This window comes from Haliaeetus leucocephalus, unplaced genomic scaffold, assembly GCF_000737465.1.
Source record: "Haliaeetus leucocephalus isolate CR32 unplaced genomic scaffold, Haliaeetus_leucocephalus-4.0 Scaffold556, whole genome shotgun sequence".
Lineage (NCBI taxonomy): Eukaryota > Metazoa > Chordata > Aves > Accipitriformes > Accipitridae > Haliaeetus > Haliaeetus leucocephalus.
The window spans coordinates 6,624,830-6,651,636 of NW_010972992.1; the positions used below are offsets into that span (position 1 = coordinate 6,624,830).

A 26,807-nucleotide genomic window follows, 5' to 3' on the forward strand; every position below is an offset into this window, starting at 1 on the left:
GCCAGCCTTTATCTCTGATAGATGGTTTGAACTCCATCTACAGCTGCAGATTTGTTCATTATACAACATTTCTGGAGAGTTAAAATTTGTCTGTGGGCCCCATGACCAAGTCAAATGATGACATCCCGTGTGGAAACCATATTGAAATCACTGGAATAACTTATTGCATCCAATCTGCCCTTTGTCAAGCACTTTAGGATGCTCCAAGATGAAACACACTGCACAGCTACTGGGAAGAATTAGCTAATGCTGGCTAATAGCTTAGATAGCATCTCCAAAGAGCAAGAAATAAAATCAACCTTAACTTGAAACTCCATTATATTCTCCTTTATTTCTTAAATGTTAGGAGAGTTACACAACAATGATAAATGGTAAAAGTTAAGTAACAATAATAATGAAAATTAATTCTGTTACAACAAAGAAAAAAACCAAGCTTTATGGAACAAGTCCTCCTCTCAGCCTTGAGAGGAAGCAGAGTGTGCACAGAGCTGAAAAGAGGGGGCTCTAGTTCTAATCTCAGTTTTAACCCCTTTTAAGGTCACTGCCATTCACCCTTTCCTTGTTCCACAGCAAGGGCTTACAGTCCATACCTTACCCTAAAAGAGACTTTCATTTCTCTGCCCTCATTGAGCTAGAGTACTCGCTGAGAAGTAATTGGTATGAAAATATTAGGGGTTATTATTATTTTAACTAACTGAACATAAAATGTATGTCTCGGGAAACCAAGGAGACTATAATGAGGCAAAGCCTGCCGAGAGCTTGCAAAGTGACAGGTAAAGAAATCTATCAAGATGCAGCATTCCATTAGTACAGTGAGAACGTTACTTTGAATAACTCAGGCAAAGCACATTTACCGAAGTGCTACACACATTAAAAAATTGTTTCTCCATGAGAGGCAAGTTACTGTCCCGTATCAGGGAAAGAAAGCCTGAGATGAGAGAAAAAGAGAGAAAACCAACCTGTCTAGAATTGCTCAGAGTCTATGGCAGAACGGGAACAGAAAACAGTGGTCCTGCCCCTAGCCTAGTGGTTAATTGCAAGTTGAGCCTTCTAATTTTCACATGCAAGATCAGCTACATAGACTTTGTGCCAATGCCAAAGACTGACAGAATACAAAGCGCGTATGTAAAGAACCTAAATGGCTTCTCACCAGTATATAAGGGCAAATAGGCTTTGATAATTCCTCTATATTAAGAAATAAGCAAGCAAAACTCTTCAGTTTAGCATTCAGTTTTCTTTCTCCCTTTTTCAACAGTTTGAAAACACAACCGGTTATCCAGCACTCTTGCCTGGATCTCTTTCAACCAGAATTTTAACATACTAAATTACATACTGGATACAGGCTGCTTTTGAAAACCACTGTTCTGATCATCAGTCCAATCATACAACATATGCCTCTCCTGAAGAAAAAAGGGCCATAATCTCAACTTGGACTCCCATCTTGATCAGTCTAGAGTTATACTGGCATGTCTGACCATTACCCAAATTCAAACTAGTGATCAAAGCAAGGATGAGGAACTCATAAAGCTCTTCCTAGTGCTTGTTTCAGAGAACACATTAATTTTTTTTTCCCCTTAAGCTATTTTGCAGCCTAGAAGTCAAATGAAATATTTAAATGCCTCTGGAGTTTATGAGTAACCCCAATTTGAGCTGGTGTCTGTATGAGCTGTGCTAGGCAATTTGAACTGGCAAGTAAAGATCTCCAACCTTTGACTCACAGACATGAAAGGGAGGGAGAAAGACATTAATGACAATTACTTGAGACTGTGCCACCCTGATGGAATAACCAGCACAGCCTTATGCACCTGTAGGAATGCAGCTTGGGTTTCAATCAGGTCCAGCCAAAGGCAGCCTAAGAACGGCTGTCTACTTTGAGGGAAGGGCAGACAAACAGGGACCTGGGCCCAACCCCAGACCCTCCTCTCCACCAGCCACGGGTCTGCCCAAACTCAGCGCTTTTCTAGCGGTGAATCTTAAGTGAAGATAAAAGCAGTTAATCGCAAATCACAAAAACTGTCCAGAGAGCAGTGGCAGGGCTAAGCAAACTAAAAGATAAGGATCTGTACAGCTGTAGCTTAGGAAGGCTTGCTCCACCTCTACTGTTATATTCTATTATTAATATTTTTAATACTTGAAGGCCTTAAAACTAAGGGTCCCCAAAACGTTTATTCTTTAACATAGTCCTCACTAACAGAGACAAGTATTAATATCTATAAAAATTGACACGGTCCATTTTCCACTCCTGTTAAAAGTGCGCATTGAAGTACTGACATCCTAGCTTCTGAATAGACAATGCGGTTCCTTCTGGTACACAGGAGGCCTCACCTACCACGCTTTTGGCAAAGCTAGGGAGCTGAGCTCAGCTTCAGTGTAAGTAGCTGCAACTCGGCAACCATCACACCCAGTGTAGTATACTTCTGGGTTGCTGAGAGTCTTACTGAGCCTTGTCACACAACAGCAGAGATCAGTGGTGTTTGTGGGAGGAGGGAGAGGGGGTCTGAAATGGGATTTAGCTGTCTAAGAACATTGGCATCAGTCAGACATGACACCCAAGTTGGTAGGGGTAGAAAGAAAGGGGTCGGTATGGGATCTGACATTGAGACCTACACTAGGGAGGCCTATAGCCTTGGATAGCTCTCAAAACAGCACTGGACCCTTACAGTACATGTGCTCCTACAGCGGGCAGCTTCGCCCAGCCATGACAACATCTCTTTCCAGTTTGACCAAACTTGTGTCCCTATTAGACAGCACTGACGTGTTCCCAGATAAGTGGCAAGGGTGGCTAAAACAGCCGCCAAGACAGATACCATACTAGGCAGCAGGTCACATTCCCAATTGTTTAGCTGGTAGACTGAGATGCTTTCCTTGGACCACAGCTACTTCATCACTGCAAAGACCGCAGAATTCTCCATCCCCAGGAAGAAATCCACGCTGAGATACCAGTTGCAAGCAGAGCACTACTTCAAGACTGAAACCACACCATCACCCTCACATCCTCCCTCACCCTCACCGTAGTTCCACACAAGCTCCTCTTCACACTTCCACCACCCGCAACATCCCGGAGACCCTACCCCAGTTCCATTCAGTCACCAAGCCCATGCACAATCCCTCCCTCTGCCATTTTCTTCAGACCACCAAAGAGTAGGCTGGCAATCCTTGGCCACCTTCACCCTTACACAACAAGAACACAAGCCACTGTCATCATGCTCACAACAGCAGGAAAGACCTTTTCTTCTGTGCCCCAGGGAGCACACGTGTGCCTGGTTTGGGAATGGGGCCACAGAATATCCCAAGTAGTCAGAGAAGCTGTGTAGAACTGTTAATATTCTCCTGCTTTCCTGACGCTTTAACTTGCTTGGATTACAACACTGAATTACTGACTGCCAATTTTTTTACATCCGCACCTGACACACTGTGCATATGTAGAACTCCCCTTCGGCCCACAGCCCCACTATCTCAGGTATCCGCTCCCCAAAACAATGCCAAAATCCACAAGAATGGACTCCTCTCCCTTCTCAACTCTCCCTCTGAGACCCTGGCCCATGAAAATTCCTGACAGGCTATTTAGTGGAGTGTCTCGTTACTCTTGTTCCTCACAGTCTGCTCATGAGAAGCTATTCCTTTTAACAATCTCTCTACCTGTGCTGTAATCATACCTTTGTTTTGATGTGCACACAAGCTCTGTGTGGCCTGGATCCACCCAAGGACTGCAGGAAAATCACATTCCAGATTCCACACAGGAGTTTAGCCCTCTCCATAATATTTCTGGTTCTGATCTAACTGAGACTGGTATTACAGCACTGTAACTCCATCAACTTCAGCTGAAAGTGTCTGCTCATGCCAAATCTGATTTGGTCTGCACTGAAACAAAAACAAATCAACAAACAAGCTTAGAGTGAGAAATACAGAGGCAGGCTTCCAGAGTTCTTTGTAGGTGATCCCAGCCCTATCCTTGGTCATTTGTGTGCCTCCCTTTCCCCTGTAAAATGAGGATATTGACATTTCCCCATTCATAAAATGAGGTATTTACATCATCATTTGTGAAGGGGTGTACTCATTGTACTTCACCTGGAATACGTAAAGTGCTATATGACACTGATTTATGCCAGCCCATGAGAGATCACAATCAGGCTTTCCTATTATTTTTCTGAATGACGAATACACTACATGGAAAAATGCCTGATATAATGATGGCTCAAGATTAGTGATGCAGGTTGGTTTATTTAAAGCAGTAACATCAAAGCAAAAGGTCTGCTGATTCAGCTCATAAAAATCATTGATGCATAAAACCAACAATAATATCAAGAAAGAAAAGGGGAATGGAGGATTGGGAGAACAGAATAAGAAAAGGCAACCCAAACCCATCATAAGTGCACACAAGACAGACAGTCTAACTCTTTCAAGAAGCATTTGCAAATACCCTTGTGCTTAGTGGGGAGAAAGTCTATGTGAAAAAATCTACGGTAACTGGAGGGACATGATATTAAGAAAAGGCATCTCTCTTCCATTTATCTGTCTTTGATTGAAGCTTCTGGTCCAGCCAGCAGCTTGGGAATGTCTTCATTTACAATATTCCTTCCTGAAATCTGAAAGCAAATTGAAAGGAGGTCAGTACTTGAAGAGGTATTTCAAACCATCCAAAGCAGCACACTGTAATATGGACTCAGCTATACAGTGACAAGTGACCATTTGCAGTCCATCGTGTCCCCAATATCCTCTTCATAAAGCCCACAGTGAGATACACTGTATATAAACTATTGCACAGATCATCTCTGCAGAATGTAGGCAAAAATATCATGAGAACTCCATCAAGAACAGCAGGTCTACAGCAATTCATGGACTCTCCAGACCATTCCCTTCCTGATATAATTTCATTCACTTTTATTACATTCTAAATTCATATGAAAAGAGTCATCGAATCTAACAACTTCTTACAAGCACTGCTTGACATAAGTGTGACTCTACAAACTGAGGCGTAATACTCAGGATTAATACTGGATAAGCAAAAGGAGATTCACAGCCCCTAGGGAGGGAGAGCTGTTTGCTTTTGTTGGATGAAGTAAGTGACTGCCCATTACCCATAAATTAATTCAACTCAAAACACTCTCTTCTGCACAGTGTTTTCTTCTCAAACACCATGCCAGGACATTTTTGAGATGCATCTCCCTCTGAGGTTACAGTACAGAATGCACTATTCCAGCCCTGCGAGGCATTCTTTTTCCAATAAAGAAAAATTCTATTTGTGCCATGCCAGAAGTTTTTAAAAGCCTAATCACTGCTTGCATCTTGTGGCTCCATGATGAAAGGATAGAAAGGGAACCAGCTTCTCATTCCTGCTGTCATTTGTCATGATGTTTATCATTCCTCATTCAGCTGTGGCTTGGTCAGCTCACTGCTTCTTCCCTCCTCCCTCCTTCAACCCATCAGAAGGTTCCTACAGCCACCAATTAGGGTGAAGCAAGTCATTATTACCTTTGTCTAAATCAATGTTCTTTGCTGGGAAGCTTCTGGCTTGCTCAGCCTTCTCCTTCAGGATGTTGTTTTTGTAATCTGTGTAAGGAAGGAGTATAATTCAGACAGCCATTAGAACATTAAAAGAAAACAAAGCTTTACAGGCAAGGCGGACATGTGATTTGTCCATCCTTGGAGGTACTCTAGGCCTGGCATCTCCAGATCTCTAGGAGCAACTCATGGAGTTACTCAGCCACTCAGCAGGAAAAGGAAAGCTGCTACAACTTAATTTTTGCCCCTGGCACTAATCAGTTATGCATACTTCAGTTTCCTGCTCCTCATAGGTACCAGCATGTAACAAAAAGCTCCGGATTATCTATGCAAAGCTCACCTGAAGGTGACTGATGCAGTTATTCAAAGAATTTGCTCACAGGAGAATCACAGGAGACACACAGAGAAGAATTCGTACTTGCTGCTGTCCTGGTTTGCAACCCACTCTCTGCAATTCCTTTGTTCTTTACTTCAGCTTTTGTATCTATCTACCTCTTGGTTACTGGGGCCCTCACAGCAATTCTGTAACTTGGGACCTAAAGTTTGTCAGCTTGTTCTTTTAAAGGTTGTACATTTACTGGGGGTGCACAGAGAAAAAAAAGGACAGACTCAATTGCTTCCTGGTTTATCGACATGTTCACGGACATACAACAAGTTACAGCAGGTATGAACCTGGCATCATGGCAAGTCTTCAGGAATCTCAGGGTAGTGCAGACAAGAGGATCAAATTTGCTTTACAGACAATCCATTCCAAGTCCAAGCAAGAAGACACCTCTCATCAATCACTGACACAATAAACTCAAGGCTGCACCTTCAAGCTCTAGTAAGGAGCAGCATCCATCTTCAGGAATGTTGTAAGTTCCCTGAGTCAGTCCCACATATCCCAGCAAAAATACTTTCACAGATCACCAGTGAGATTAGTTTCCTTCCCCTCTTTTCAGTATGTTTCATGTTACCATGAGTTCCAGTGTTTTTTGTATTTTCTGTCTTTTGTATTCTAGGACCCTTGTTGCAAATTTTCTTCCTATCATGTTCCCCACGTTTATTTGCCCTAACTGCTATCACAGATCTTGATAGAAGGCTCAACTGTTCACTAAATTATTTGACATCCAGGGAGGATGAAATTGTAGAAGGTTAAACCAAACTGGCTTCAACAGAAGGTGAAGGCAATGAACTCAGCTAACTCATGACTTCTCTTTATCCCCAACTCAGTCAATGACAGTTCCTACCCACTTTCAAAAGAGAAAATAAGGTCAGTAGTTAGGACTAAAGACTGTTGATCTAATTTTTTTTCTCCAGATCACTCACTTTGAGCTAGTTTTTATTTACTGTAGAATGATGATATTCATATTGACAAATGCTTTTAGTTTCTTGGACAGGAGATTCTAGAGAACTGCCTTGTTGATCCTCTTCCCTACACAAACTGCTTAAATTTGAGGAATCCTCCTCCCTAGATGCTGTCTTGATCTCATTCCACATTGTTTTGCACTCACTTGAATTTGGCTTTCAAGTGCATGTCAAAGAACCCCCAAAACTCCAGGTGAAACAAAAGACACGGTGCCCCATTACTGACCAACCTCATCAATCAGCCTCTAGTTAAAAGTCAGGACTGCACTCTCCGCCTGCAGTCCCCCTGCTTGCACTGGCTTGTGGGTTGAGATTCTCAAAGCTGCCATTTAAAATCAGGAGGTTAAGTCACTTCAAAACAGGTATCTAAATGCCATTAGAAAGTCCTCAGTTATAATGAGTTTTGACCTGGTTTGGAGAATGGTTGCTAGTTGATGCATACCCAGCCTGATGTCTTCACTTTTGTATTGAGTCAGATCTGTTGTGTCGACTGTAAATTCTTTAAGATTTACATCCTTCCTGAAAAAGAAATAACAATGAAAAATGGTATTGTCACATCCTTTAATAACTGGCTCCTTTCACACTTTTTCACAATAGCTCTTCTAATGCTACTTTAAAGAATTCAATTTACAGTGTTTATTTGCTATATAGCTGGAAAAAAGTTGAAAAAATCCATAGAAGATTTCATTCTCTATTAAGTACTGGTGATTTTCACAGCAAACCTTACAGAATCCTTTCCAGTTTCTACAAAGCTTCCCTGGAGAAAGCATGACAGATGGATAACAGCACTGGCAGCCATTGTACATGGGTACTTTTCCTGTCTTTGCCCCTAAGCTATCAAACAGATTTCAGAAGGTCATACTGCTTAGTAGTGAATCCAGTTCTCCTCTCTCTTCCTTTTACTGTCTTTCCTATTAACACCTTGAGATCTCTGGCTAGCTGGCTATTTTTTCCCCATCTGTTTGTCCAGAGCTTAGAACAATGGGGAGCCAATCTGTACTGGAACTTCCCCGTCTCTTCCACTTTAGTAATATATAATAAAACATAAAGGAACCCAGCTACATAATCTTGGCCCCATCTCACAGTAGGATTTACAGTGGATCTGTGCATTACCCCTTTACCACTAACTCCTAATGACATCTCACAGCCAAAGTATAACAAGAGGAAATGCAATTGCCAAATCAGCCCTACAAACCATTCTCTCCTTCTGTACTTTGACAGCATGGAAGTTGCTCCCTGGTATGCAATTATTATGCTAATAATGACCTGAGCGTAAAGCTGCAAAAGAATTGGTGGAAAGCAAGGAATAAACTCTATCAAACAGCCTATGCATTACATGGCTGCACTCATACTAACCAGATCCTCAGCTGTTTTAGGCTCTTAATGACAGCTGAGGGTGGGGGCCCATAAGTTCATTTTTATGCAATCTAATCCTAGATAATAGACCTGGTAATTGTACTTACTCTCCGTATTTCTTCACATTGTATTCATAACCTAAACAAGGAAAAGAAACAGAATGAGCAGTCGTATCCACTCCAACCAACCCCTCCCAGATAACAGTGATAACAATAACACCTAGCACTTATTCACAGTGCTCCTTATTTGTGATGCTTACAATGGTCACTTTCACAAGCCCTCCAATACACAAGAATTCATGTGTGTTCCACTGCCACAGGGAGCTTCCCTCTCCTTTACTCACCAGATTTCCAGTGGTCTTCCCAGATCTATGGATGAGCAGCCATGAGAAACTATAGCCATCACCATATTTCATTTCTTTCCACCTCCCATTTATTACAAAAATATTAACCACACCTGCCATCTCGTGTGCTGGTGCTGCACTCGTCCATCCCCTGCTTATTGCTTAGCCCTGCATCCATCACATGGTACAGATGCTGGTTTTCATCAGCCTCCCACATGCCAGGTATCTAACTACACTCCTGTCTCATCCCACTCTGCGAGGAGGGATGATTTCAGGCTCTTCTTTTCTATTCAAAGGTCAGGGTCAGGAGCCTGTCCCCTCTGTGATTGCAGAGTAACTCCACCTAAGTCAGTGGAGATAGCCCCATTTTGTGTTGGTGCTAATCCCCCGACACATAAATAAGGATGAATGTGGTACTCCAAACAACACACCAGAAGACAGACATTCCCTGGTATTTGCTTTTTGTGTTGCATCCAAAACTATTTGTGTGGAAGTCACCAAAAGATCTCACTGTCCATCTGTCTAATTACACACAGAGAATCACCCAGCACAGGGAGTCCAGCAAGGACTTAGACATCTTAGTTCTTAATGGATGCATGTGGGCCTTCTGCTCTAAATAAATTCCACTTGTAAAGAGCAACTACCTAGTAGTTCTAATTTTCTTGTCCCTTACAACAGAGCAACTCAGCAAATCAAGACCTGGAAATTTTTACACCACATTAATGAATCTCTTGGCATCGGCACCTGCAAAGGTTCCCCACTGCGTAGGTTGCCGGTATGCAGAAGAGGATCGCTGCCTTCAGCATTGTGCTTTACAGTAACTATTTGCAGAATCAGCTCTGCTGTCATGGGATATCCCTATAAGCACTATAGGGCTGGTCTTTTCTAGCACTTACCTCTCTGCCGGCGCTTGCGGGTGACAAGGACGACAATGATGAGGAGGACAATGAAAAGCAGGAGAGTTGCCAGGATGTAGCCCAGCTGCTGGAAGAAGTGTACCCGGCTCTCAGGGATGATGACATTTATTACATTGTGGCCCCTGACAACATTTGGATCTGATGATAGAGGAAAACAGGCTGATAATTGAATTGGCACCCAAAGCAAAGCACGTTCACACGTGGGTCCGGATGTGGACCCAAAAAGCATGTTCAGTGAGAAACTCTTCTGAACTGCATGAAGTAAAGGGCAAATGGCTGCCTAATATACAACATACTGCACCTTTGTCAGATGGAAGATGCCTGTGCGCTTCACAAGACCATTATACTTCCCAGGAGCATGAAATATTAACAGTGACTGTCACGCATTCCCCTCCTGATGCCTGGCTATCAGTGTGTTCTTGTTTATTGCAGAGAAGTCCAGAAAGAAGCCACGGTAGACAGCCCCAAGTCTTTCTGCAGGGTAACACAACCCTCCTCTGGGTCCCTTACAACACACGCACCACGTTGCTTCGGCTCCAGACAGCTGAAGTATGAAGCAGCCCCTCCCTGCCAAGGGTTATAATTTACAGAGTGGGAGGAATTTTCAATGCCAAAGAATGAGTTTCCTTTTAAAATAAAATAAAAATCAATAAAATAAATAAAATGAAAACCCACAAAGAAAAGCCAAGATTCCATTCCATTTGCGGGTGCAGCAGCATTTCAGTTCCGCAGCACAGGGAAGGGTAACTCAAAACTTTTACGTGGAACATTTTTGCAGATCTCAAATAAATAGGTCAATGTTTTACACACATAAAGGGGAAGCGACTTCTCTGCTTGCAATAGTCAGAGGAGTGGACAAATCCAGCCCAGGCACAGACAGCAAAGCTGTAAGACACACTGTGCTGGGAGAGGCTTTTCTCTTCAAAACAGAGCTGAAAGTGACACCTTGTCCCCCTAACAGGGAACATTCGGAGAGCACCTCGTAAGAACCAGTATGGAGTTCTGGCCTATCATTCTCTTGGGAGTTTAACCCTGTAAATTAGTCAGAAGGAATAAGGGGAAAGATGAGGGAAAATATCCCAAAAGCCACAGTACCATTTAACAGAAGCATTCTAGTGTGAGAAACGTTGATGGGTTTGGAACTGCTGGCACAGTGACTGGTTCCAGTTTGTCGGGTAGCTTGTTTCCAGCATTTCAAAACACCAACCCACCAACGATAAAATCAAGTAAGATGATAGTGGATTGAAACAAACACTTTGAAACCAGAGATGATTGTTCGCTAACGCTAACAGGTGTCCTAGAAAATCGAGAGGTTTTAGCATATGCTGTGTTCTGGTAGTCCAGCCCTCCACTCTAGCAACACTCTACTTTTTACTGGCATTGCTAGATGCCGTGTGCTTGCTGGCTACAGCGCTGAAAACCAGCACGTGTCTTTAACCACTACTAAGCTAAAAAAATACCAAACCAAAAATCCCACTTGCAAAGCTGCAAACAGTATACGTGACAGTTCTGCTTTAACAAATCTTTGGATCATGAAAGGCTTCTTCAGCAGCTGCCATAATGAGATGGTAGCCACTAAAGCAGCTGTTGAGCCAGAAGTCAGCAAACATAAATGCATTCTATTCCTGGCTTTTTGCTTTCCCACAGTACTGCAAGATAGGGTAGGAGCCGAGTTTAACTTTAGTCAACATTGGAGAGTTCACTGTAACAACAAACAGCGGACACAGATTCAATAACTTTGGGCCTCCTTGGCTTACTCAGTCAAATAATACCAAAAATACTTATCATACTAGTGTTTTGACAAAGCATCACTGGTGGACTTCAAAGTGCATCACCAGGAAGGCAGTAGAATATATCCCATTTTATAATTGGGGAAACTGAGGCAGAGAGTAACTCAGTCATACCCAGCAGATGAATGTCAGCGCCTAGAATAGTATCACCAAGGTAATACAGACTCTCCTCCTCATCCTAGTGTTATATCAGAATTTCAGCTGAGGTGACAAAGGTTTATTCCGTAACCAAGATCTGATCTTTCAGTGCATCTCAACATGGCATGCCCATCTGCCTCCAATTCACTCACATGATCTCATTTAACTACTGGAAAATAAGTTCTAATGGGGGGGGGAGTTAGAACAGAGGTGTCATTACATTACTTTACCAAAGCATCAAGGGTCAGATTCTTCTGCTGGGAAAAATGGAGAGCTCTCTATGAAGAGAACTCACAAATGCTGGCTACGTGGCCCATTTTCTTTTCAAGGCTAGCAAAGAATTGAGAATAGTTTAGCAATAAGCATGAGACACAACAGATGTCATTCTTCAATCACTTGCTCCAAAGCAAACGCAGAGTAAAAACGCACTGAATTAGTAGACGTACACCACATTTATACTGCTGAGACTGAGAGCAAAACTGAGGCTCATGCTTATATTCGAAACAGGATGAAGTTTCCTGGCTGGAAATGGCTCCGGGCCTTGGAGCTATGCCAGAAACTATAGCTGCTTGCTGAAAAAGCTCACTGTTTTGCTTTTGTTATCTCCTCATGTTTCATTTTAGCTTTATGATATATCCCCAGAAGAGTTTTATACAGTTTTTTCGTGGAATGGGGCAGTATCTCAGCTTTTGCTGTTGTACACAAATAGGGCACGTCTGAGCAGGCTCCTCATCAGCAGTGGGTTTGAAAAAGGCACTCCGGATGCCTCAGCTTCTTTCACATTCCCATCGACTCAGCACATTTTTGTGTGTGGTGCTCTCAGACCAGCTGAGCGTTCACTGCCCATAGGGGACAAAGCTCTTCTAAGGCTGTTCTTTTTGACAGTGGAAATGGCTTTTCTCAGGAAGGCAAGTTCCTCCAGCACTGAGGGTACTACTGCCAAACTAAGAGAGCCCTGGCAGGTTAAATTACTCGTAGGTTCTGTCTAACTTCTGAGCAGGTAGGTAACTATTCAGCAACAGCCAGGACAACGTCCAGGAAAGAGAGGTATAAATTGCTGGGTGGGCAACTCTGAAAACAAGACCTAGTTTCCATCTGCACAATATGATCTGGATAGGGCTCAAGGGCAGCAAAAGGGCTGCCAGCATGGAGACTTGTATTTTTATGTCCCGGCTTCCCTGTCAGCTCACCACCAACAGCCACCTCTCTTTAGTACCGCCTGGGTTTTCTGGACACCAACCTGAGTCTCACAAGGGAGGTTTAGGTTTCTGTGACTTGAAAAAGCCAATTGCTAGAGAAGAATAGACCTATTTAAAAATGTATGAAGGATGTCAAAATTCTGTATTAAGCAGCCAATAAATATTAAACCACAATGAATATTTTAAAATGTTAATAAGGAACTATACCCAAAAGACTTTTAAAAAAAATTCAACTTGGAATTTTTATTTTATTTTTCTGCCTGAACGAAGCATGACGGTTTTGAGTTTGGACAGGCTGTCAGATGATAGCTCACTGCAGTGGAAAATGTGAAAATTGGTTTAAGACAAAAAAATAAAAGCCGAAGGGTGGAGGAAAATTCCTGGTGCTCGATTTTGCACAGTCTGGCATCTTGCACAGCCTAAACCCCAGTGCAACCGGGAGAGAAACACTTATGATCTACACTGGTGAGAATAGTGGCATGTTGTAACAGCAAAGGCAGAGCAGAATCAACCCCGGCCCCACACCTTCTCCCGTTCCATAAAAGCAATCAGGAAAGGGAGTCTGTTAGAAAAACAGCTTGTTTGCCTTAGGGCATGTCAGCATTGCAGAGCAGAACAAGCTGCAGAATTGCCCTGGAGCAAAGAAAACAGAAGCTGGACATGATGTCACTACAAGACTGCGAGCAGGGTAATTAACCCTGATGGGTGGGACACTCCACTTTTGGTGCAGCACAGTCTTAAAGCAGCTCTACAGAATCCTCACTAGTATCGCTACGCGTGCAGCTTCAAGTATGCCAATGTAATGGAAACAGCTCAGAAACAGACAGATCCATACACTAAAGCCATATACTCGTACCAAGGGAGGCAAGACCTCACCTACTTTTCTAACCCTAAGGGCAGGAATAGCTGCTGGCTCAACTGTGAGAAACCTTCATAGAGGAAACGTCAGTGTTGCTCTAAGTGGCACCTTCACTTCAGTGGTGTCCATGGTACTTCTGCAGGGCACAGGTTTGCCTTGCCTTGACACGCTCCCTCCTGCTGGCACTAAGTGATCCCTGCAGACCACTGTGGAGGAACATGAAAGGCAAGGACAGTTGGGCATTTAGAGCACAGGCCTCCTTGAGGTGATGATGGGGAGTACCTTGTTACATTCCTGTCCTGTGGCTTACTGAGCTCTTTAGAGCTCAGAGTTGCAACTGTAGATACTTATCTCTTCCTCAATCAGGAGAACCACTTCCAGAGGCCACTTACCTATGGCTGGGGCAATGTTGTGAGTTGTAAGGTTCACCACCTTCTTCTCTCTCACTGGCTCCGTCACGAAGACTTGGTAGATCCTGCGCTCATGCAGACCACAGTAGTGATGGTGCAGGTGGCAGGAGTAAGTGCCTTCATCTGCACTTTCCAGCTGTGAAATCCGCAGGGAAAAGTCACCCAGGGCAAAAGCTGTGTCAGTGATGTTCATCTTCTGACGAATGAAGAGGGGTCCGTAAGAGCGGCGCTCTCCAGAGGCGTACAGATCAATGAGGCGGTCAGCCCGGTCATGAGGAACCCCCGGGGGCTGCCTGTCCCAGTGGACTACTTGTTGTTCCTCTTCACTGTGCCGTTCGGTCCAGATGTGGTTACGGTTCACACAGGGGAGAGTCACTGTGCTGCCTTCTAGGGCAAGAATCACAGGCTTTTCCCCATCCCAGTACTGCTTTGCATCCTCAGCTGTGGAGACAATACAAGTTGTGCAACCTTGGTACGTGCATCTTTACACACTTGTCCTATTCTTAATGACACCCAGGCACACACAAGATTGGTCTTAGACCCTGCAATCCTATAAAAAATCCCCTCCAAGGATCCTGAAGTGCCACACAGACAGTGTGCCTTATTCACACTTACTTCATTTAAAGAAATGCACCTTTATCGTCTACATCCTAGGTCACTGCATTAAGCAAGACCACTTTCTTCTCCTTATAACTGAGAGTTAATCTTTTGCTTCAGAAAGCAGGAAGTATATTCTCTCTACAGACTAAGAATGGAACGAGAATAACAGATTTCATCTTCAATATGCTGTATCCCAATTCTCCAAGCAGGAAATGCTTTCCTACCCACAAATGCCCTAATTACTGGAGGAGTTCAAGAACCACTGTTTTGTATTTTGTTCTTGAAAAGGAGTAACAAAAGAACCAAAGCACAGATGAGCAGATTGGGGCTCACAGGCCTGCTTGGGTTTTTTTATTGCACAGAAGCTGTGAGAACAGCAGCAGAAGAGATGCACTTCTCTGCTATCCCATCAACCCTTCAACAGCTTCCCAGCACAATCAGCCCCAGCAGCTCTGCTGTGCATTATACAAAGGTTGATTTAAATGACACAGTAGTGATGCCTGGGTGGCATGGGTGGCACACACTGCAGTTGCCAAGATCCCTTACAAGCTTGCTTTTAGAGCTGGAGTTAAGGTGTGGTAACTTGAGGAGGCTTTTTAACTACAGACTTTTCAGGGTTAGCTCGCCAACCAATGTACAAGGCAGATCTTTGTGGCTAACCTGACAGATGATGGATTGTTACTAGGGATGTTCTACTGCTGGAGCAGTAACAGGACAGTTAGCTAATTGGGCTGCCTAAAGTAAACATTTAACTTAACAGGCTCCATGCATTATTTGGCACATGCCAAGAAAGGAGAGAGGTTCATAAATATACACATTGAATAAAATTTCTGAAACTCATGGAATCTGATCGCAAACAGCATAGTGAGCGCCACTGACTCCGATGCTTTCCAAGCCTCTTGTGGCATCTGTGCCCTGAACCTGCAACTGAGAAGGCATGGGCAAAACCTTGCATCCACACCACTCTTCTCTGACACTAGCAGAACAGCATGCAAGGCTTACCATGAATCAGAACACAAGCCCCACCAACGGAGTCGTGGTGGCCACTGGACTCCAGTTGCCAGACCAGGTCCCTTGCAGAAAGGAACACCAAGCTGTCTGCCACACCTACCTGTCTTGGTGATAGCTAGTTGGATTTTCACAGTTTCATATAAGTGGCAGTAGTGATGGTGAAGATTACAAGAATATGTGCCTTCATCACTCTCTGCAACATCTAGTACAACAGAGAAGAGAGGGGAAGTTGAATGTTTTATACTGAGGCAATGATTACTTTTGTCATTTATACTGTTTCCCAAATGCTTGTATGGATGCAAAAGGGCCTTTATATAACTTAGTTCTAACCCATCCTTATCACCAGGGTGGGCTAAACAGAGAAGAATCATCTCACCTCATACAATAATTTGTTCAGTATATTTGCTTGTGTGGAACACATTTGTAATAAGAGATGGAAAGAGAAAGCTGATTTAAGTTTAGCTAAGAGCAGACATAGGAAGAATGACAATCTTGGCTTTATAATTCAGGAACCAAAACAGTCAAAGGTCCACAAGAAGCCCAAGCGACTTTCAGGCAATGAGTTGTTACCAATCCTCTCTTAAAATGGGACTGTTTCAAAGGGAAATAAAACACTATTGCCAGTGCTTCAGAGAACCTCATTGACCTCATTAGACTGATATTTATTTATTTATAGAAAATGCTCTGTAAAATAGCCACTTTCACTGAAAAACACAAAGTTAATTTAGACATGAATCCTCCATTCTGCAGATAGCATAGGGAGAAAAGATGCTGTTTAGTTACCTTTGATCACCAAGGAGAAGTTGCCATCTGTAAATGCATTCTGGGGCATGAATATCCTCCCTTGGTTGTAGGAGCTGTATACACGCTGATCTCCAGCGGAGTACATGTCACATAGCCTCTCCATCTTGTTATCTCCATAGTAGTTGCTGTACAGATCCCAGTGGACTACACGCTGGCGGTCATTCAGACGATCCTGGGTCCACACCATGCGGTAACTCTTGCAGGGCAGAACAGCCTGTGACCCCAATGTAGCACTGATATTTAACACTGACACTACAACACTGTCTGGGTTTGAGGCATCAGCTGGGACTGAGAGCCAAGAGCAAAGAACAAAAAAACAGAGTTACCAGATTAATGGCATGTGAAGAAGACACTAGAGTAGGACTCAGATCAGTCCTAGAATCTCTGCCCACCTTCTACCCAAAAGAAAGTAACTTTCAAGACCAACATAGAGCGCTCTCATGAAGAAATACAATAGAAAACCACTTACGAACACTGATTTCATTCAGTGAAAGCAATGTCTATGATGTCTGTTAACAGGATTGGAGATTTGAGCTGTCCTACCTACCCTTCCTAATCCTAACTCCCAGTTTAATCAAAGTTTACAGATACTAGTTCATGGGATGCATGGTTCATGCCTATGGAAGTCAGCAGTGAAACCCCCATTGCATGTCATGGAATCAGGGTTCCTCTCATTTCTTCTCATGATCACAAAACCAGGCAGATTACGAAGATGTCACTCACCTGAATATAAATAAACAGAACCTGTCAAAGAAGAAAAAAAAAAAGACTGTTACTGACAACAAAAGAAAAAAAAAAACTACAAATACACTCATAGTCAGCAGCCACATCCTCTGTTATTATTCCATCTATTCCTCCCTTTTCTGTTAATATACTTATTTAACATGTGTATTGTGGTTAAGCCCAGAGGCTCAGACCTTGGTTGGTCCATGCTGCAGCAGATCCTGTACACTTAGAGCAAAAGACAGTGCCTGATCCAACAAACTTAAGAGCAATGTGGGATATACTTAGCCTGCAACTGAGCTTCATACAGCCCATGTCTTTATTTCATACCATCTACAGCCACAGAGTTTTTTCCACCATGCTATTCAAACGTTACACCAAAGGTATCTGTCAACGCGTCACCCACCAAAACTATGTGAAAGGCCTCTTCTGCCCAAGAGGAAACTATTTAACAAAAGTTGGGTAAGACAAAAACAAGAACCCAAGGAGGCAGGAGCGGGCAGGGAGAAGAGAGGCACCGGTATTATCTTAGGATCTGGTATTGGTTCTGCATAAACAACAAGGCACCAGCAGAAACAGTAGACGAAGAACAGTCCATATAATCATAGAATAGTTTGGGTTGGAAGAGACCTTTAAAAGTCATCTAGTCCACCCCCCCTGCAATGAACAGGGACATCTTCAACTAGATCAGGCTGCTCAGAGCCCCATCCAACCTGACCTTGAATGTTTCCAGGGATGGGGCATCTACCACCTCTCTGGGCAACCTGGGTCAGCGTTTCACCACCCTCATTGTAAAAAATTTCTTCCTTTTACCTAGCCTGAATCTATCTTCTTTTAGTTTAAAACCATTACCCCTTGTCCTATTGCAACAGGTCCTACCAAAAAGTTTCTCCCCATCTTTCTTATAAGCCCCCTTTAAGTATTGAAAGGCTGTGATAAGGTCTCCCCAGAGCCTTCTCTTCTCTAGGCTGGACAACCCCACCTCTCTCAGCCTTTCCTTATAGGAGAGGTGTTCCATCCCTTTGATCATTTTTGTGGTGCTCCTCTGGACCCGCTCCAACAGGTCCTTGTCTTTTCTGTACTGAGGACTCCAGAGCTGGACACAGTACTCCAGGTGGGATCTCACCAGAGCGGAGTAGAGGGGTACTACCCAGATGTGACCAGTTAAAACCATGTTCATTTTTGTGCTGTTTGACCACTGTGAAATGAATGTGACAGTTTCATTTCCATCTCTTCCCCAGCAGACACCCACATCTCGGTCAACTTCCTCTGCTAAGGCAAAGGCCTGAATAGACTTGGAGACAGAGCTGATCCCAGCTCATTTGCTGGGGGCTAGAACTGCCCAAGTACAGGGAAGTGGATCCACACTGCTGATGCACTAGATTGAAGGCCAAAAGATAACTTTCATCTCCAAGACTCCAAACCAAACTCCTATAAAATTGATGGTGGGATTAATGCATTGAGGGAATTCTGTACCTGCAGTATGCTGGATCTACCTGTCAAATGAGGAGTGATATGACTCGGCTGTTTTGCTTTACACTCACGACACGCACTGTTGTCAGCACTCTGCTGGGCAAACACATCCTTGTTTTGGGAGCATGCCCCCCCAGTCTCTCCTGTTCACATTCCTGGTCTGCACAGTTAACACTGTAATGCTCTGGACACAACTGCAACTCTCTCCAACTCATGTGACTCAGATCTATGCAGGAAGAACTTTGCAAGACATGAACTAATGCCTTTGTTTCTGCATTTCTCTGGTCCAGTCCCTCCTGCTTTTTGTGTAGGAGGGGTCTAGGAGGTCTCCTGGCATCATGCTTTGAGAGTACGATTCAGATTCCCAACACAATGACATCATTCATCTCTCTAACCAGTCAAGCCCAAGTGGGTTCCAGCAAGATCATTAGATATTTTGTCCTGCTAATGTCATAGGCACAATGTCCTCCAGACAAAGGCTGTATTTTTTTTCAGCCCTGGAATTTATGCACGTCAAAAGAGAATAAATTAACTCCAGACTGGGCCTATTTTAACGTACCCCCAGTGCATGGGCTGAGAATAAACTCTGTTTCCTTTTGTTTTCCTATCACAAAACACTGGGCAGTGACACCAGAGAACAAAAATGAGCAGCGCCGACTGTTGAACTGCCAGTTCAAAGACACTCCAAATGTAAGCTATTTTTTCTACTTTTATAATCTCAGCACCACAAAGAAAAAAAAAAATCTACGACGAAGTCTAGGATGGATATAAGAAAGAGACATCATACACAAGACAATTCCATCATTTGATGGTCTCTCCTATTAGGCTGCAAAATGCCTGATGCTAAAATATGATAAGCTGCTAGCCTCTGTCTCTGGAAGCCAGGACTTAGATTTAGCTTAGAACAACAAAGGAATGATACAAAGCTCTTTTATAGCACCAAATCAGCTTTCTGCAGGAGAAAGTCAAACTTGCAACAGGGCAACCAGCTCTCAGCACAACAGCATCTACTTGTATCAGTGTGACAAAGCAATGCCCACGTGTCTGAATTGGTGGTTTGCCCTGTGGCAAGGGAACAACACAGTATCGCAACACGAACAGCGACTTGTGCACTAGGGAATGGTGTCTATGAGCTGGCTGCCTCCACAGCCAGTGCTTCCAGAGTCTTACATTACTGCTCATTAACCGCAAATTGATTTTGGTGCTGCAGAAACATCCTCTCCTGGCTCAACAAGAGGAATGCATTTACTTTTCTCCTTCCCTCTTGCACGTTAATATAAAAACCACTGAGCCCAAATGCAGCATCATAAATCTAACAACCGACAAAAGCATCCACCTAAGCCTTCCAGTATGCTCTGCTCAGCAGCCTGTCGCAGCCCTAAACTAACAATAGCACTAACCCCTGGTTTTGTATCTTTTAGCTGGCCCTACAGGCATGGTAAGGACCACCCAGGACCTAACTCTCTATCCCACCCACAGCAGCCTTTTGCCAGGCTAGGCTGCTGGAGGAGCCCTGTCAGCCAGCTCCATGCATTCCTCCAGCACGCTTCCAAACACAACGCTGTGAAACAAGGATGCGGTGAAGTTGTCTGTAATGTAACAGCTTTTAGATAAGAAAAGCTTGTCTTGTGGGTTTTGACAGCTTCTTTTTCCCTCTGCTCATAAAGCTTCTGCTAGCAGCTCCCTAAGAAGCAGGGCAGGAGCACTCTCGCTTACTTCATAATTATACTCCAGGGTCTTTCTAGGTCTGCCCCTCAGTGACCAGGAGATGTTGCTTCCCGTTGGGAAAAAGGGATGTGTTGATGCCTTGCCTGCATTTTACCATACTGCTATTTCAACTTGCTGAGTGTTGCCACACAAAGCTGAACTGCCCAGGGTTACAGTGACATTACGCGCTAGAACAAAACCCATGCAAGACGAAGTTAAGTATTGTGTTGGAGTTCAGCACAGAGACGAGACGTGGAAGAGAAAGTGTTTTTCACTGCATGTCTGCGCACACTCACGTGCGCACACAGAGATTCTGGACAGAAGCGTCAGGTCTGAGCAGTAGGGGCGAATATCAAAAAGACAGCAGCATAGCAGCCAATAAGCAAAGTTCTAGAAGGGAAAGAAAAGACAGGTCTTTACAAGAGGCATGGGAACTCCACGAGACAAAGAAGGAAGAACTGATTGTTCTGATTCCCCAGCAATGCTGGAAAACTGCACACATGTATCAGGTCACGGATAAGACTCAAACTTATTGACATGGCTGTAAATGAGATCACTTAGAAATCTAAGGAATCTGGAATGTCTCTGATCTCTTGTATGCCTGGAGAAAATGGAATTTAAAACAACTGACCTTCAATAACCTGAACATAGAGCAGTAATTAAAGAAGGAATAAGCCTTTTTCTCTTTTCAGTCTCCTCCCTCTGCTATGAGACCTCACTGTGCTATGTGAGACAAGCAGAGCAAACAAGCCATGTCCCCCAGCCATACTTTTTAAAGTTATTGTTTGTATAACACAATAGCTACTGAACAAAGGCAGAGACATATCCATAACCCAGCAAAGTTAACAGCTTATGAACTACAGGATTGGGGTAAACTGGAAGCAGTTATTTTGGTGAGTCACACTTCCCAACCTGCAACTATAAAATCAGGAAGTATTTATGCACCTAGTAAAAGCTCAGACTTTTGTAATCACGGGACTCCAGGACCTGGCGCTTCAAAAACACCAAATACCTTAATAGTTGTCAACACAGAAGTCACTGTAGCTTTTCATTTTAAAATTTCAAATACCATGTGATGGATAATCGCTTTGTCCTCTCTGTGTGATGTACTCACAAAAAAAACCAACAAAAAGGCATCTATATGCTGTCCTCTGACATGTTCTGTGCAGACTCAGCATGCCTCTCAGCAGGATCCCAGAGGTGTTCTGCTGGTCCCACAATATAGGAAGAGGAAAGCAGCCTGCAGAAGTGTTTCCTAATCCCTTGTAAAAGGCAGAGCCAGCTCTTACTTCTTGAATCCCATCCACTTTTCAAGTAAAGAATTAAGCCACAAAAACTGCAGGCAAACTAGAAGTAAAAGCCTCAGGCTCTGAAAGACATCGTACATACTCAGAGGTCTCCAGGCAGTGTCCTTGGAGCAGTTCAAACAGAAAACTGCCCCTTGAGTCTTGCCTGAACAATACCACCGCTTCTCTCCTCCTGGAGATAGCTGCTGGCAGAGGTCTGCTTCACAGGTAGATGCATGTGCTAATGAAACCACCAAGTTCCTGCCTCATACTGGAGGATGAAAGACTACCAGAGCAGAAAAGGAAACTGCACGCACCATCAGTGGTAGCCAAGAGCGCCAAGTGGCATACACGCTCCATGGGACATGACAACACCAGCTCCCCCTGCAGCGTTTCTGCTGAACTCAGGAAGATCCTTGCCATTGATGTCAGCAGAGCAAAGATAAGCTGCCTGGAACAGTGCCTTACAAAGCAACAAGCACCACTGAAGTCCAGATTGTAGTGGTGGGCAGGAAAGAAAACAAACTAAGAAGTCACTGGAGAACCAAGTGTCATAACCCACCAGGTGTGTGAGTTGAAACAACAGTCTGTGAGATTGACACTCCGCTTGCCTAAGTAAGCTCAGCTCATTATTCCTTTGCACACCTTCTCTAGTGTCTCCTGGTCGGTCTCAGCTTCTTTTTTTCTTTTGAAAAAGGAAGCGACATCCCCTTTACGTTAGGGGCACAGAGGGATGGTCTAGTCCTAGAGAAAGGACATGTTCTTCATGAAATCTGTATGTGTCACATTCCTTATTTCTCCCATAAATCCCATTGTCTATGCAGGGGATTTAATGGTCTCTGTAGAGCCATCACACAATTATTGCAAAAACAGCAGCCTGTGCTACCAAGCTATTTCCAAATACTTTTGGAGAATGGCAGCGGCTCCATCCTGACTCTCTAGGGAGCTGAGCCAGCGTCTAAGAGGCCATAATGGTTTATGATGCAGCAACATCAAGGTAACAGCTACACAAATGAGCTCAGCTCTCTTCTGGTAGACACTTTTTAAAAACCCACTGACCAGTAACCAGGAATAACATCTGGGCCCATCTCGAAGACACAAAGGAGGGAGATAGTGAGCAATACAGTTCCACCCAGACATCTCCCATTCACCGCCTGCCCCTGCTGGCCTAGGACTGCAAGACTAAGCTTTTCAGTAGAACAATTATCTAAGTCTCTATGTTTGTTTATTTTTCAAGGCTTCCTGCGACACCTTTCTCAACAGCAGTTCTTCTGCTTTCAAAAAGGACGCCAGGACTGGAGAGCCCTTAACTCCCCCTTGGAAGAGTCCCAACAATTCCAACACCTCACTGCAGGTAGGAACATGCCCATGAATCGGCAAAAGCAAGAATGTGCTGCCTCGGCAGAAAGGAAAAAGCCCTCTGTACAAGAAACCAGTCGCCATCTTGGCCACTGCACAATCAGGACCCCTCACAGATCTGCCCTAACTTTCTCACAAGACGGTTCAGATATTAGCTCAGCTTTATAAACCCTTCTCTGCTTTGTGTACTTCACCTTGGCTCTAGGCCCACAGAATAGTTTGTAGAGCCATTCCAAACACAGTGCTGTTCCTCCCTGCGAGACATTAACACTTGAGGGTGTGGTTCGTCTCTAGAATGGATCATCTCTGCAATATTGAGTGGCACAGATTTCCTCCCTTCTCCCCTTCCCGTCTCCGCTTATTATGTTATAACCTGATTTGGGTGGGGATAGCACTCTCGAACAGCAGGGCTGCCTGGCGTACGGACAGTTATCTCTCCAAAATACACCTGAAAAAAGTCTGTCGGAGATCACCCGTCCTCCGGTGGGATACTGTTGCTTCTGCACAGCTCCTCCACTGCTCTACAGCAACCCAACCTGCTATTCCTGCCCTGGGTGCTCCCCAAGCTCTGCCAACATGCTAAACCACAGCGGGACTGGTTGGTGCTTCTGAAATACAATATGTGGCCTCTCCTCCTTCTCCAGGCTTAACCCACCCACCCCCCCCACTAGTTTTCTGAGGCACTTTAACCCTTCTGTCCCTATGACTGATCCCATATGTCGCCAATTCCTAAACCTTGCCTTGAGGCATTGCAAAACTGGGGATGATGTGATGACGCGGAAACTACGTTAATTAAGGACCAAACCGAGAACTCTTCAGCTTACTCCATCTACATACGGAGGAATTGAGAGGCTCAGGTGGCTAGCCACAGCCTTTCATTAACAGGGCTGTGAAGAACAGGGGAGACGCCGGTCCCCAAAAAGCTTGTGCTCCTCACTTCCTACTGTCAGCACCCTGATGAAGTCTCTCCATACTATTCTTAGAGCTGTAATTGGTCCTTTGCTCATAGGTGCCTTCCTTAGAGCCCAAAGTGCTGCAAGTGTGGATTTGCTGGGGTTTTGCAATTAATCCTCAAATCTCCTCCCGCCATCCAAGCCTTACTGGGGTTTCTGTTTAGCTTGGGGCCAGGCTCTCAGGACCCTGAATCTGCTTTCAGCTCTTACAGAAAACTCTGTGATTAAGGAAAAGGTACAAGCCATTCTATTATTGTAAGCTCATCAGACTTGTCCTCATGCCTTTCTTGCACCTTACCCAAAAGTGAATTCCTATGTCTCTGTTTTTATGCTGACAGGAAAAAAAACCACAAAAAACCCCCACAGAACAAAAAGCCACTTTAATTTTTTCCTCTGTCCTGAACACTCACACACACACATACCAGCTGTTTCTGCCTCTTCAAAAGTGTAAAATAACTTCGGATCATGTAAATCTAACTACGCAAGCTTTACTGTAGTCACATTCAAGCTTATTGTTTTTGAATTTGCTGATCGAGATAACTGATAGGAAAAAATAGATTGCACAAACATGCTGAATAGAGTACTGCTTAAACAACCTCAAACATTTCTCCATTCTCTCCCCTTTCCTCTCCAAAAAGCATGAGAAATCCTCCCGTCACAGACGAAAACACAGCTAACTTAGGAATCCGAGCAAAATCTTACAAAGATAACAGTTCAAAATCTTCTAGCTAACCTCCAGACCCGTCCTCTGCAGTTGAAATAAAAACAAGTAACATCATGCCGATCAGCTAGGAGCTTACTTTGCTGAAGCAAAATCTGCCACAGAAGGAGTTTTGCTAGTTGCTCCATTTCTTCAGCTTCTCCGTGTTTTCGTCTCTCTTGAAAAACAAGTTGAAGATTTTTTTTTAACCTTTTTTTTTTTTTGGTAACTGGAAAACACTATGACCTCATCAATTTACATCCAGAAAGCTGTGGACAGCAGCTCATATTCTGCAGAATTACTCCACCTACAACTTCCAATTCCCCACCTCCCCACTCTGCTCTCCCCCTACACTCACACTCCACCTCCTTCCTTTCCCTAACGCTTTCTGCACAATTACTATGAACACCCACTCTTCTCTTTCCCCTCCCTCTGGGACCTTCTGATCTGCCCCTGACTTTGATGTAAAAGTTTCATCTGGTAAAGTTGGTCCCATACAGCTCCGGGCTCGCGAAACAATCTTTCTCCCTCCCCCTAGGGATGGAACTAATTTTCCTTGTGCTTTACTTGATCCAGCTGTTCCTTCCTTTGTTTGACACTCATCCAGCTGTCTGCTCGAGACTGGATTTATTCTGTTGCCTTCAGTGGTTTTTTGATCTTTGTCTCCTCATATGGTTTTACTTCGAGGTCAAGTCTCCAAAGACAACCTAGAAAACAATATTTACTCTGTCCTGCAATTTGTAAGCAAGGGCTTAATAGCAGCTATCTTAGCAAAAGGATAATAATGACAAAGACTGAATATGTGGGAGCTTAGGGCAGTGCAGGCGAAAGAGCCTAGAATGCAACTAAAAGCCCCAGAATACTGCAATGTGGGGAACAGGTTTCCCTATCGCAGAGGCCAGAACACAGAAAACTGGGTCAGATTTAAAACTTCTGCTTTCAGCCCTTCATACAAGAACTGAACTATGCTAGCAGTTGCTTGACTGGCACCAAGACAAACAGCCAACACATTGCAGTAGCCTTAACCACAGAAGACCTGATGCGCTGCTCCTCTTCTCCTTCGCGTACTCATGAGATAATACCAGCCCTGACAGCGGTGCCAAGAGACAGCAGCAACGTCAAGCAATGACTGAATTTTCAGCAGTCTTTGCTCTAGGGAAAGACTGTTAAATTACATTAACCAGTTCCTAAAGCCTGTACTGATGTATTTAAGTGTGTTTATATACCCCACTTCACTGTGCCCCACAATGATTAGGATAACGCAGTTACTGAAAACAATCAATGACAAACAGCAGAGAAAGAAGCAGTAAATTCTTAAACTCCAAACACTGCTTTACAAAAGAAAATCTACATACACCCTTTATGTGTATACACTCACAGACCAATTAAAGTTCAGATCACCTTAGTTTGCATCTGCAGACCAGAGAAAGTAATTTTTTCAGTTTAGGGGATTACTTCTTTAGATGCTGCGGGATGTTCAGAGGGGACAGACTCCTTAAAATGGCAGGGCTAACCAAGCACGGAATGAAATCATGCCCTCGTGCTGCCATTTAAACAGTTGAAAAATTATCAGCCTAACCTGAAGAGGGCAGCAACCTTCACAGGTAGTGGGAACAGCTTAATCAGGCTGCTGGCTGAACCATTTAGAACAGGCCCTAAACTGGTTTAAGTTGGTCTCCTCTGCTGACTCTGTAAGTGTTAAGACATTTCTCTTCCACATCAGTCCAAGTCTGAGCTCTGAAAAAAAGCAAGTAATTCTCAGTGGAAAAATTTATTTTATTTTCAAGCAGGACAAGATGGTAAAAGACACTGAGTCGCAGTATTCAACACCCTGTTCCATAAAGAGCCTTCGGATATGGGTACGAAAGGTGTAAATGTTGCTTTAGACTTGGAATATGGCTCCATCTGAATCTGGCCTTCTGTAGGCCTAACAACCCAATCCATGTAGGGGACTGAATAAGAAAGGAGTCTTTTAATACAAGACTTGCGGGAAAATTACAGGAGTATAAAGTCAGGAAATAGTGTAGCTGCTGCTAGTATATGTTAAAAAGTAAAATACGGTAAAGCTTTCTCTTTGCTTGCATTCTGTTGTTAGATTATTGTTGTTTATGGTTAACAGTGTTTAGTGGATTTAACAATACAATCAGTCATCAAGCGGAAAATGTTGGGGAAAGGGAATTAAAACTTACAGTTCTTAAACATCCACCTGTAGAACATAGCTAAATATATATATGGGACTCTCACAGGAAAGCTTAAAAATACAAGCTGGTAGCCTTCCCATGGCAGCCCATGGAGATAAACTTAACCGCCCCACTTGAATTTTTCCTTCT

The 26,807-nt window shown here is 43.7% G+C and overlaps 1 protein-coding gene across 1 annotated transcript; it reads right to left on the bottom strand.

Moving 5' to 3' along the window:
* Positions 1–4,204: 4,204 nt before the first annotated feature.
* MXRA8 (matrix-remodelling associated 8) lies at positions 4,205–24,724 on the bottom strand. Its single transcript, XM_010577409.1, has 10 exons — positions 24,578–24,724; positions 17,000–17,020; positions 16,256–16,564; positions 15,573–15,674; positions 13,844–14,302; positions 9,445–9,603; positions 8,313–8,343; positions 7,292–7,368; positions 5,473–5,550; positions 4,205–4,586 (listed from the first exon to the last, which is right to left on the bottom strand). The coding sequence occupies exons 1-10, from the start codon at positions 24,624–24,626 to the stop codon at positions 4,561–4,563; spliced, it is 1,311 nt and encodes a 436-aa protein (XP_010575711.1). The 5' UTR covers positions 24,627–24,724; the 3' UTR covers positions 4,205–4,560.
* Between the last annotated feature and the right edge of the window lie 2,083 nt (positions 24,725–26,807).

Coding starts and splice junctions, on each gene's coding strand:
- MXRA8 (XM_010577409.1), bottom strand. CDS start 24,626: ATGGAGCAACTAGCAAAACTCCTTCTGTGGCAGATTTTGCTTCAGCAA. Junction 17,021..24,577: donor GCAGATTTTGCTTCAGCAAA/GTAAGCTCCTAG, acceptor CTTCTTTGACAG/GTTCTGTTTATTTATATTCA. Junction 7,369..8,312: donor AATGTGAAGAAATACGGAGA/GTAAGTACAATT, acceptor TTTCTTTTTCAG/GAAGGATGTAAATCTTAAAG.